This window comes from Channa argus, chromosome 5 (assembly GCF_033026475.1).
Source record: "Channa argus isolate prfri chromosome 5, Channa argus male v1.0, whole genome shotgun sequence".
In the NCBI taxonomy this organism is placed as follows: domain Eukaryota; kingdom Metazoa; phylum Chordata; class Actinopteri; order Anabantiformes; family Channidae; genus Channa; species Channa argus.
The window spans coordinates 11,402,652-11,415,597 of NC_090201.1; the positions used below are offsets into that span (position 1 = coordinate 11,402,652).

General features: G+C 38.0%; 1 protein-coding gene across 3 annotated transcripts in view; it reads left to right on the top strand.

Moving 5' to 3' along the window:
- Window positions 1-12,946, top strand: part of cpne5b (copine Vb) — a 107,323-nt gene that overhangs the window by 66,517 nt on the left and 27,860 nt on the right. For all 3 annotated transcript variants that reach the window (XM_067505453.1, XM_067505455.1, XM_067505454.1), the window contains 2 exons: window positions 7,127-7,230; window positions 8,608-8,712. In XM_067505453.1, the coding sequence (XP_067361554.1) occupies window positions 7,127-7,230; window positions 8,608-8,712 (209 nt within the window). The remainder of the gene's footprint in view (window positions 1-7,126; window positions 7,231-8,607; window positions 8,713-12,946) is intronic.

A 12,946-nucleotide genomic window follows, 5' to 3' on the forward strand; every position in this document is an offset into this window, starting at 1 on the left:
GAGTTAGTTGATTGAAAGCAACCTACAGCTGTTTGGCTCACACAGCTGTTTACTATTTGCACACTTGCACTAAAGATGAACCAAAGGTGCACAGTTTGATCCCAGGTAAGGGCACACACACCTGCTTGACAACTGCAACAGCAACAGCTCCCTGCACCTATTCAGTTTCTTAAGGACCTGCATTGTGTCATAAAAGAGACAGATTTTTAGAACAGATTGGCTTTGATGAATCTATACCATATAGACAAAATACCACAGGTGGTTAAGGAACAGAAATTATAATTAGGAAAAAGATTGTTCTCCCGTTTGATCAAGTTTATGAGGTGTGCAGTGAAGCAGTCAATTTAGACATAGTGGAATACGTCTCAGACTCCATGTGCTGATTGTTGAAAGTTTTAAAGCTACTTAAACACTTGGATATCACAAAGTAGGGTTACATAACATTGATTATCTCCCACTTGAAAACACTATCATGACAGCTAACGCAAACAGTTGCAGGGGTGGGTACAGCACATTTAAACACAATACCATTGGAGGGGGCTACACCACTAAGGAGCCTTTCTAAATGCTGATTCTGAGGGAGTTCAGAGAAATATTGCCTACTCTCTCACAGTGCCATAACAGACAAAAAAAAAATGTTTCTTGTTCTTGTTTACTTCAGAAACATTTTTAAAATTGTAATTAGTTTAATTTTACCTATATAACTTGAATTTCTCTTAACATGAAGATCGTTTTTTTATGAAACAAAACGTTTCATGAAGTGAGCAACTGGATACATGCATACAGCTAAATTATAATTGCCTCTCATACTTAAATGTATAAATGCTCACAGTAAGGATGATCACCTGGTCCTGTTCACATAGTAGATATACTGTGTTATTAAATCCTACAGGATCAACAAGATCCAGTTGCAGCAAAGAAATCAAACGCTGGTCCATGTACAAATTCATTTTTTTGTGTACAACAGGGTACAATATTTTCTTCATGTGCACAAATGCAAACTGATAATATACAGATTTAGGTTTGCTATAACTGTGTGTGGGTGTGACATCTTATACAGAAAACGTACTATACATAAAACAGAAGCTTTTTTTGATTCTTTCTTACTGACTCCACTTTTCTTTTTGCTCCCTTGGCTGTGCATTAATGTCATCAGGAAAATCACACATTTTCACTCTAGATTGAACATTCTTATCTTAAGCAGAATTGTTGCCTCACTTCAAATGACAGATCTACGTCTGCTTCCTATGATTCCACTCAATTCCACTTCACATTGTGCAGTTATTCTCAAGGGCAGCATTTCACCACGGAGCAGACGGGGAACAGGTCTTCTCTAAGAGGGAACAGAAAACAAGTGGGCAACGGAAAATTTCAAATATAAAATTTTAAAACATGGAGTGGCTGCAAGAGTGGAGTAATTAGAAGATGCTTTCAGTGTGGATCATAAATTGCTGGGACTTCATTCCACTCACATACACTGTTTGACAATCTTTATTAAATGCTGCAAACCAACCAAGACCACATGAATCACAGAATTCAGTTTCTTGTTCTTTATATAGGGAAATATTGTAGGTAAGCATATACCCATTTCTAGAGTCACACATGTAGAATAATGAAGATCGTGTGTGTAAAGTGTCATACAGTACCTTAGATTGTGCCCTGGTGTGTGCAGTGAACAGAGAAAAATACAAATAAAAGGGAGCCATCTGTAATATAATTCTTTATCCCTTTGGCCTTTGCCTTAGATGCTACCATTTCTGCTCCACAGTTAATGCAACAAACACATGGGTCAACACTAATTTATACTTATATGACTGACTTTAATGTGCTGGTTTGGCTCTTATGCTTCAATTTACCACATCTACCTTTGTCTTTTCCATCTACTTTCTTAATTAGTATATAACAACTTTTTGCAGCAACCACAGCTCTTCTTTTATGTCAGAAACTCTCCTTCACACTCCCCTGAGGACGTTAATATGTCTCCACCTTGCCTTTCTCCATCTTCTCATCTTGTCTTTATATTAGCAAATGGCTGTTGATCACAGACCTTTGCAAGAGTGTGTGTTCGTGCTACAGAACCTTAATGAAGCAGGAGCAGATGCATATTTAATACCCCCAGCATAATGCATCACCATAAATGCTTTTATGTGGCTATTAACTCTGCAGAGACTTCCTGGTGTGCCCTATCACTCGCTGACTCAGGGCGGCCACATTGCCAGTTCTGCCTGTTTGAAAACCAAAATTTGTGATCTCTTTAAGAACAACTTAATCAGTTAATAGACTCTTTGCTAAACCTGGTGGATCAGTTGCTGTAATCCAATATGGTCTAGTTGCATAGAAGGAGCTGCACTAATGAGCCATTGGATTTGTTATAAAGAAATCATGTGCATTTGCTGTTTGGTTTAAATGTGTCATACATGTTGTGCATACAAGTATTAAAGTCTTTTTTTTTCGTCTTGAGAGACAGCTGAATGTTGTGCTTTGTTGAGCTCCTCTTGATATTTTTACTGGTCAACCTAATGGTAAATGGTGTGCTTCTATCCAAAGCTTCTCTTTCACCCCCACACACACTCACACACTGATGACAGCAGCTGCAATGCAAGGTGCTTACCTGACCAGCAACTTGGGAATCATTGTCTTGCCCAATGACATTTTGACACAGAGCTGGGCGTGACTGGGAGTCAAAACACTGGTGTATGGATGACTTACAAACTATAAAATCTTTTTATTATAGACATGCTGTTATCAGCATGGTGAGGCACCCCACGACTAAATTTCCATTTAGGCATTTTACTTATTCACTGCAAGATATACAGAAACTCTGTTTCAGGTGTCAATAAATACATGTACATCACTTTTCTTGGGCTGAACAACTAGAGATTCAAGGGGATTTCTGAGAGTGAGTTAACATTTATCCCCACCAATACCTTTCCATAACCACCTCCATTCACACAGTTTTTGTGACAATATTCTGACAAACTTGTGTTCTGTATTATTCTGTAAATAATAAGCTTTCTGCTTCCCCTGCTGGGATTCACTGTCCATTACTAATTAATCATCTTTCATCCATCAAACTTTATTGTCTGACACGTTTAATGTTGTAGAGAACAGACACTATACATATCCTAGAAAGGCTGGTGCATATATTATGCATTTGTATGTGAGTTTGCTTGCATGCTTTATGTTCATGCAAGAGTAGGCACTGGGTTGGTTACCAGAAAACTGACCATTTTTATGGCAGTGTTGTACTTATGTGAGGATTAAAAAAGCTGGGAAACACACAACAGTTATTTATTTGGTTTTTATTAGTTGCAGCGAGAGACATTAACAGCATTATGTTTTTAGAGTTTTAGAGCTGCAGCTTAGTGCATTCTAAACTGGAATACTGAATGCTGTTTTAATGTGTACAAATGGTATATTGTGGGACGCAGTACTTGTTGAAGTGACGCACTTCTACACACAGTACACACACACTATTTCAGCTACAGAAAATATTTTCACTTTCACAGTTCAGGTGACATAAGCATTCAGCAGCATGCATGTGTGAGTAAGTGCTGTAGTAGCCAGCATTCCTCAGGAGGATTAAAGGAATGTTTTTAGGAGAAAGGAACTGAGTGACAGTGTATGGTTTGATCTTTTATGTGGGAAGGGTATGTCTAATGGCAGACGTGTGGTTTGTATGTGCCCACAAGGTGAGGGCAAGAATACAGATTAAGTTCCTCTTGCTGCTGGTGTGGAGTGGAAGTGTTCAGAGTGTGTCAGGAGGGAAGTGTGTGCGGTGTGCTGCCTGGTTGTGTGTGATAAAGACACAGAGAGGACACTGTAGCAGACAGAAATTCAAATGGGAATCGGAGTAAAAGAAACATCCCTACTCTCACGCGCAGCCTGTCATTTTTGCAACTTAACACACATTCTTTAGATGATTTGCCGCTTGGCACACAGCCAGACATGAGGTGCAAACTGCAGCATTAAAAAAATATTAAGCTATCATTAGTGGTGCAATAGCTGCCCAGAGTAAGGCCTCTAAGGCTTTAAAAAAAAAACAGCAATCTATGTTTAAAGGATCTGAATGCACTGTAATGAACCCACTGTGTTGCAGAGATTAGCTACAGTCCATATGTGACAGATAAGTCAGGTCCCTTCCATGAACTGCCGTCACCACAAAATGAAAGTGAAGAACAAAGAGATGTGATAGTAGATAAGCAGTACAAGCATTATCAGTACACTAGTGATTTATATTTGCTGTTTAGTAAAAGCGCTTTGAGGGAAAAAATGCACATTCAGGCTTATTTATTAGTGTAGAGCAGAGGTGACAGAGGCCTTTAGTGAGAATTAGTCTCCTAGCATCTAGGGCTGGTCTTTGACTCATTTACTCTACAGATGTTTAAAGAATTATGTTAACTGGGTAATTTTTGCCAGACTAATGATAGTACGATGCATTTATAACAATTAAATAAAATACTTTCGCTTTTGTTTGAACTATAATCACTTCTGTTATATTTTAGGAATTAAGGTAAAATTAAAGGCCCCATGGTGGTTTTGGTGCTGATAACTCACATTTTTAACCAATCAAAGGTCAAACACCCTGCATCACATACCTCGCACGTATCAAAGGGCACGCCAAAGGCTTTCATACAGAGTCAATATTTTTTATTTCATGTCTTATGCTACAACTAGCCTGATTCAGATATTGAATTGGGGTTTTCTACCCAACTGGGAATATTGTCAATGTTTCTATTATTTTCAAATTTGTGATTTTAATACACTGAATTTATGTAAAAAGCAAATACAAAAATCTGAATTTCTACCATACAGTGCATACATAAATAACAAATGTAAATAATCTACTATCATTACATTAAACAATGTGACATTAAAACATCAGAAGATCTTACAAAAACTAATCTGAAAATGTGCAGTATACATCTGATGCTACATCTGATGCTTTCCAGATGCTTTCCAGATGTGAAAGGTTATCATCATGGGCACTTGGTAAACAGCTGGCAATGCTGCACACCGTGATGTAGTACTATACTTTGGGATTCAAATGCCTGCATACTTTAGCACACACAAAAAAGTTGCGATGGACGATTAGGTTAGGCTTACAGATTACACTTGAGTGCATTGTAGGCTGAGTGCCAAAAGTTCATATTGGGCATTTGAGGAGGTGACATTTACACAACACAGACCTAAACAACAGATAGCCAAACCTCTACACTTACATCTTCACACAGATTAGCAAAGAGCATTTTTACATACTAAACTTTGAATATGTTTGATAAAATCATTCATTAAATAGTGCTCTTAGCCATATTTTTCTATTTGTTGTCATAACATACGGTATGCATGTACATCAACTGTACGTGTGGTAGGACTTAAAGAACAGAATATGAAGTCCTACTTTTCATACAACTACAACTAAGAAACCAATTGTGCTCCAGCTAGTGACTAATAGTGGCCTTGATGTGACTTGTTGAAATAAATAAGACTGAAGTAATCACCCAATGCTAAACCCAGCTTAACATTTGTTAGGTCTCCTACTCATCAAAATTACATATTTTAACTAGTCTATATGCCCATTTTGAATCATTTATGTGATTAGAAAGTGCATCAGCTTCTTCACAGTAATATGAGTCTCTACTGAGCTATATTTTTTATGTTTGTATTGAATATTTACATCTTAGTTAGGTCACTGTGAATCACTACTGTGTGAAGCCAGTTATTCTTTTTATGCAGTTATCTTTTGTATGCATCTATCTTTAGATAACAGGATAAGGCAGTCAGATCTAGCTCCCCGTATGCTGCATGTGGGTGCAACATATAAACTCTCTGGCAACTTTATTAAGTACACCTGTACAATCTAATGCAATCAATACAGTAGCTCTGCCATGAATTCTAGTTTTACAATGTTATAATTTTTCAGTTTTTAAGTTTAACCTGTGAGAGAAGTGATAATTCTTTTCTGTTTATTATTGTGCTCATAGTGAGTGGTGAAGTTGTACTGCAGTTCATTATATTAAGAGATGGTTCTAATATTTTGGTGCAATTGCTCAGTGTGTGGTACTTCTAAGATATTATCCTGCAGACGAATGCCAAGGTTGTGAGTTCAAGCCTCACATGGAGCAGCAGTTTGAATAGGTGTTTAATGAAGGATTTCAACTCAGTGTACACTGGCCAATGCTTAAAGTACTTAAACAATAATTGTAACTAGGGGGGTCATTCTTTGTACATGGCTTAAAAAAGGTGAGGTGACTGTTATATGCTATATGGAAGATGTCTTTCTCTCATACAAGCAGAGATGCCAGAAAGACAGGTAGAAAATGTGTGTTGAGCCTTTGGAGTCATCTGCTGGAAAGGACAGGAGAAGCTGTTTGAGTGTATGATAGAGCTCGGGGATCTGGTATAAATTAAGAAAAGAAGAAGGCCAAGAAAAGAGCCTTGCAGCACACCTGTGGAGAGGCAATGAAAGCTGGAAACTGGCCCCTGCCAAGACACCTTGAAGGTTTGCCCAGATTGTAGGAAGGCAGGACCTGAGCCAGCTCAGAGCTGTACCAGGTGCCTGTTCAGATTTTCTGTTTAATGCTTTTTTTTTTCTGAAGGTCTGAACAGGTCTGCTAGAGTGGCTAATATTGCACAAGTTGATGTGATTGGATCATTATACATCCATGTTAATCTGAATGATAAACTGAATGATTTTCTCTAATATACTTGTCATTCTTATGTAAAAACAATACAATATAAATCGAGTGTCTAAAATTCCTCAATAAAATTTGATACTTACTAAATGCTAAATCAAATTTTAATACACAAACACACACACAGACACACACACACACACACACACACACACACACACACACACTGCAGTGCTTTTATCTTTAAAATGGAAGCATTTTTAGTGTGGAGTATTCATTATCCTGTTGTGCAATGAAAGACAGCTGCCTCCACCTGGCGTCCCACTATAAGCTGTGGAAATAAAAGAGCAGACGTAAGGGAAGAAGAGTGAAATAGGGCACGTAAATAATACCACTCATTCTTTAGTAGCAAAGAACTTACTGTATTATACCCTTCTTCCTTTTAACTCCTTCTCTCATACCTCTCCTTACATTTCCATGCATTCCTGCAGGACAGCGCCACTATGCAGTTTTGTGCCAACAAGCTGGACAAGAAGGACTTCTTTGGCAAGTCTGACCCTTTCATGGTCTTCTACCGCAGCAATGAGGATGGAACGTAAGTGCTTGATGCAATTATGCTTTCTTATTGAAGTGTTTAGATGGAATTTGTACACATTAACCAAGACACACATACAGTACTATATTCCACAGGGATGTACAGTAGTCCTGTTACAGTTAAGTAGCTGTTATAAAGAGCTACATTTAGACTGCAGTTGCTGCATGTGGAAACAAAGCACTGTCAGATATTAGGCTCCCTTTCCTGCAAGTGGGATGATAGAGCCTCAATAAGAGTGTGAAAATTCACTTTTGAGACATGAACAAAACTAGCTCTATAGTACATTATCATTAAGTTTGCAGTAACTTAATATGAGTTTTCCAAAGGAAATCTTCTGGGAAAGAAACGAAAACAATGGGGATGTTAGAGGAGTTACAACGTAGCAGAGAGAATCTACAGCAGAATCTATGGCACAGGAGGAGAGCTGCAGTGGTTTCTGATGCATACCGAAGATGCTGCATAAGGAGAAATGTACCCTGTTTATTACACAACCACAACTCCCATGACTATACCTTACATAAATGACTCCAGGAGAGCAACTATGAGGAGAGGCAATTAATGGAAAAAACCTAAAAGCAAGAAAAAAAACATAATTTGCATTCTCCATCAATAGGAAAAAACTGTCAGTTTCTAAGGCAATTCACGTAGGGATGTATAACAGTCTCCCATCTCCTCACACTTTCCCAGAGTGCTGCTCAGCCTCCCAAGGGGCTGCGGTTGTGGCAGCGTCAGCGCTATCTACCCAGAGATGCTTTAGCAAGTGCTTCATTACCCGTCTTCTAGCTTTTCTCTGCTATTTTTTTATACATAACAGGGTGGGGAATGGATCCCCACAGACGTGCTACAAGTATCTGTTGTTGGTGCCAGAGGGGGGTACAAATTAGAGGGCTCTCTGACTCACTGGGTTTTAAAAGGTTTGAGGCACTTAGAAAAGCACATGAAATCCAAGGCTTTGGGTAGAAAAAAGCTGGGACATTTCAAGGGGACATTTGAGGAGTATCTGATAGAAATTTATGTGGCTCTGCAATGTGCAATATTCCACACATCAAACAATTACATTTGCATATCTCTCAAACTAATGGTCAAGGCAAATGAATTAAAAGCTGGACAGAAATACTGTATGTAAATATTCTCTGCAGTTTAAAACACAATATAAATGGGAGAGAGCTCAAGCAGTAAATAAAGCTGGGTACCGCCCTATTTAAAAAATCTGTCTTACCACTGTAGGATTTGACATTGTCTTTCTTTTTGCCAGTCCCCTCATTTCACCCTCTCTCTATCTCTGTTAGCTTATTATTTGGCAATTGTGTAAACCAGTTTTATTTCTTTTCCTCCTTTTGAACACATGTTTCTGTAATGTCCTTTCTTCTATTGTAGGTTTACTATCTGCCATAAAACAGAGGTGGTGAAGAACACATTAAATCCAGTGTGGCAGCCTTTCACTATCCCAGTGAGAGCACTCTGCAATGGAGACTATGACAGGTACAATGCAAACTGTCCCTGTGCTCTACATTTCCTCACTCCCACAGCTGCTGTTTATCATTTCATTGCTGCACTTACTCTATTGATCCTTTATTTCTACCTCATCACACACGCATAATACTTGCACACACATAATTAGTCAGTACATTACAGTCACTAATACTGGCCCAATTGACATCTTGTGCCTTTATTGATTTTCTATTGGCTACAACTCTCAACTGCTTTCATGGCTCTAATCAGAATCTTTCTGACTGATTAACAGCTTATTGATGATGGCTGTCACTACACTGTGAGCATCGAGGAGCTTAACAAGCAAAAATCAATACCAGTTCAGGTTGCTGCAATGTTAAGCTTCTTATTTGTCATATTGTCACATCATTTCAAAGCAGCCGTGTGCTTCGAACATCTCTTTCCATTGATCTTTTCCAAAAAAGCACAGGTCAGGTACTATGTGCGTCTTCTAATCTCCACTGACCGCCTTGTGGGGTTTCTCTTATCGACAAGCTCACCTCAGAGATAACAGAGATAACTTTTATTATAATATACATACAATGTGTGTAAACTGAAATGTTTACTAACATATAATCCAATATAACTGGACATCAGCGACCCATTTCCCAGCTTATGATAGGGGGCCCCAAACGTTTGTCTGGTTTGTCTCTCCTGATGGTACATCTCTGAGTGGTGTGCCTTGGGACTTAAAGAGGCAATATTAAACTGGAATTATGCTCACAGTTACATCATTCTAGTTCATGTGAGGTCCCTGGAACAGTGTTGACCAGATTTGCTGTCCCTTTAGCCAGCACCAGGAGGTGGGTGTGTTCTGGTGCTGGAGCAGGCTGGACCTGGAGCTGAGGCCCACAACAGAAGTCCGTTTATGGACTTCCACAATATTCATACATCACTCTGTCAAGCTGTAGAAAACAATATCTAATACAAATTTACACTGCAGACAGAGATATGGGTTGTGATTTTTAAGCAGCTTTTTCAACATATGTTCACCATCAAGCTTTAAAACTCTGGCATGGACACCAACTGTTACATCAGTAAAAACTGAATAACAAAATAATGAAAACCATAACGTGGCCTCTTCAAATATTATATGCATAAATACAGACAATAAAGTGTTTTTCTCCTCTGTCTTGCTTCTGCAAGTATGTAAGCTAAGCAGCTATGTATGCACTTGAGATACTAGGACTAGCTCTGCTATATAACAACATCTCCTGCAGCTTATTCTGCTCCTCAGCAATGGAAAGTTCGACAGGTGTTGTAACAGCACCAACAAATTTGGACATGGCTTAGAGTGAGAATAGTTGGTCAATGAATGTTTGAAGGTACAACTTAAAAGAATATTTTAAATGTTTTCATAATTTGGTCTGTTAATCTATTCATTTTATTTTTTCCACGTTGGCCCTAAAAACACTGGACTACAGCTAAATATTCAAAATAATGAGAGGTTGGTTTTCTCGGCAGGCACTTAATAAATGTAGACATGTGTCAGAGAGGATAGGAATTCGTTTTTCTCCCAGCTTATCTGCCTGCCACTAATTTAAAAAACAGTGATGGGAGAAAAGCAAGTTCAATCATGAGCTAGAGTGGGAAGATGAAAAAAGCAGTGACAGACATTACTATTGTGATGGGGAATATTTCATGGGGCGTTTTTCTGCCTCTCACTGTCTCTTCCCATCTCACTCTTAAAGGTGTCGGTCCTATCTTGTTTGTATGCAGTCAAAGTCTAATTACTGACAATGCTGAGAACCTGGTGTGTGCTGAGGAAACCAAATACCCAGCAGAGAGTTAGAATAAAGCAGAACTAATGAGGTTGTCTAGTGGATGAAGGGGGTTATCACAAGATGTTTTTTGATACTTGGGAGATACTTACATGTACAAACCAATCTCACATGAGCTTAAGAAGAGGTCATTACCCTGTCAGAGCTAATCTTACACAAGGGACTGAGCTGGGCATCAAAGGTACTTCCTTAATTGCTTGCAGGCCATGCAAACATCCACATACACATAGAGTAAGCCTACAATGAAATGTGACAAGCCTAGAGTTTCTGAAGTATCACCAAGAAACCTTAATAAACAGGTTATGTTGTTTGTGGGTGTGGAATAAAGTTTGTTTGTCAATGTTTGCTTGTTTTTGTCTGTCCATATTTCTAATGATATAGTTCTTGAGACCCACCAAACTTTTTTTTATTTAACTTCATTATCATCCAAGCTGTATTCATGTTACAAACATGGCTTATAAGGCTGTCAATGCCTTTTATCTGTGTAATTACTGTTTACATCCATCAACTGAAGGAAAGCTTCCAATGATTTGAAAAGAGCTACGGTAATGTGGTCTTCATACACCAAAGAGAGTAAAAAAAAAAAAAAAAAATTATTTCATTACATGTTTTAAGAGTCTAACTTCAAACACAACAGGCATCTCACCTCTTCAGTTGTTAAAGGCACCACACCTCTAGTCAAATTTAGCCCTTTCTAAAATTTTGATTTCAAAGTTTTGTGCAGCCAAATCCACTGGTCTCTCAAATAATGACAAAATGGACCTGACTTGGGGGAATATTAGCTAGTGAAGATGCAGGTCGACCACTCCATCATGGAGCAGTTCAAGTGGCGAAGGAGTCCCTTTCTCTTGAAAGTACAAGTATGTGTGACCTGCTACTGAACTAATTTCCTCTAAATAGATCAGTGCCTCTCGTTAGATGGACAAGGGGAAAAGGAATTGCTGGAGAAGGTTCAACAAAGGGCACTTAAAATTTCCGAACTGCTTCTCTCCCAAGTGACATATTTAAAATGAGTGGAAAGGCGTGATATTGCTGTTAAAAGAGATGATGTATCTTCTCACCAACTGCATGACATTTTGTTATAAACCAGATAAAAAAAACACCTGAATTACCATAGTTTTCTTTTCTATTCTGCTTGAACAAAATGCCAGTTACAGTGCATTTAGGATATTCATTTACAGTAAGAAACAAAAGAATAACAAAAACATAATTAATTTACTCTTAGTCTTGAATAGTCTTTTAAGGTAAATAACTTCCTGTCCATGTGGGATGTCTGTAGCTGAATGTAGCTTCCATGGACAGCAGAACACAGTTCACCCAAAAAAACACCAAATGATGACATTGGTGGCTGATTTAAAAATCTTACTTCACTTACAGTATTTCTCTCCTTTGTGGAGACAACTCCCCTGAGTCTTTGTCACACCAATCAAGCAAACTTGACCTTTTTAAAGCCCATCAGTGTGCACACTAGAAAGGTAACTGGGTGGGGCTCGCGTTGCAACATACAATCTTTGTCTGGTCGAATCTTTGCAAGAATCAACATGTTTTGGATCGGGCACAATCTTGCACTTTAGTAATCCTCTAAAAATGCAATAAAAAGATAAATAACAAAAATAAATGGAAACCAAAATGTCTTTTCATGGCATGTATTCTATTGGGTGTGTATTCAGTGTTTCTTATATTAAATAGCTCAAATAAGTCCAAAATGAGAACAAATTCTATCAGGAATTCTTTAAAAATATTTCCACATGAAATTTTCTTCTCTAGTTTTTAGGGTCCCAAACCCTAGGCCTTGGTATTAAAAGTATAAAGTCATATAGTTGCAAGGGAGATTTTACTGCATAAACAGTACTTTTAATATTGATACTTAAACGTGCAATCTGCCCAACATTTTCTTTGTGTGTTATGTAAAAAATGTAAAATTTTCAAATTTCTTTAGGACAACATTGTTACATGTACCAAGCAGGTTATACAGAAGCCAGACAGATTTTTTTTTTTTATATGATATGAACCAGTCTGGACACTGCATTATTAATGGGGACAATAACAGTCTAAGAGAGTTTTCAAACTCACCTCCTTAAGTCTGGTTCGTTTTCCCTTTGATGCAGTTTGGTTGAGCAAGCCTGAACATACCAGTTGCACCAATGTATGGACTGAAACAACCTAATACATTTCCATGTATTAGTTATTGTTTGTGAAATTTTAATTTATTTAAAATAAATAAAATTTAAAAAAGCAAATGTGATTTTCAGGAATGAAGTAGTGCTGAACTAATGGAAAATGTTGCTAAATTTCTTTTTGCCACAAAGGTAACAACTACATACAGTATAGCAGCTGTAGTGAAAAGCCACACCTTCTGCAATTTACTCCTAAATCTGTCAGAGGAAAAGTGTTGCTTGTTATTGCTAAGACAAAAATTCTTGGAAATCCCAGAGCTGAGGTGT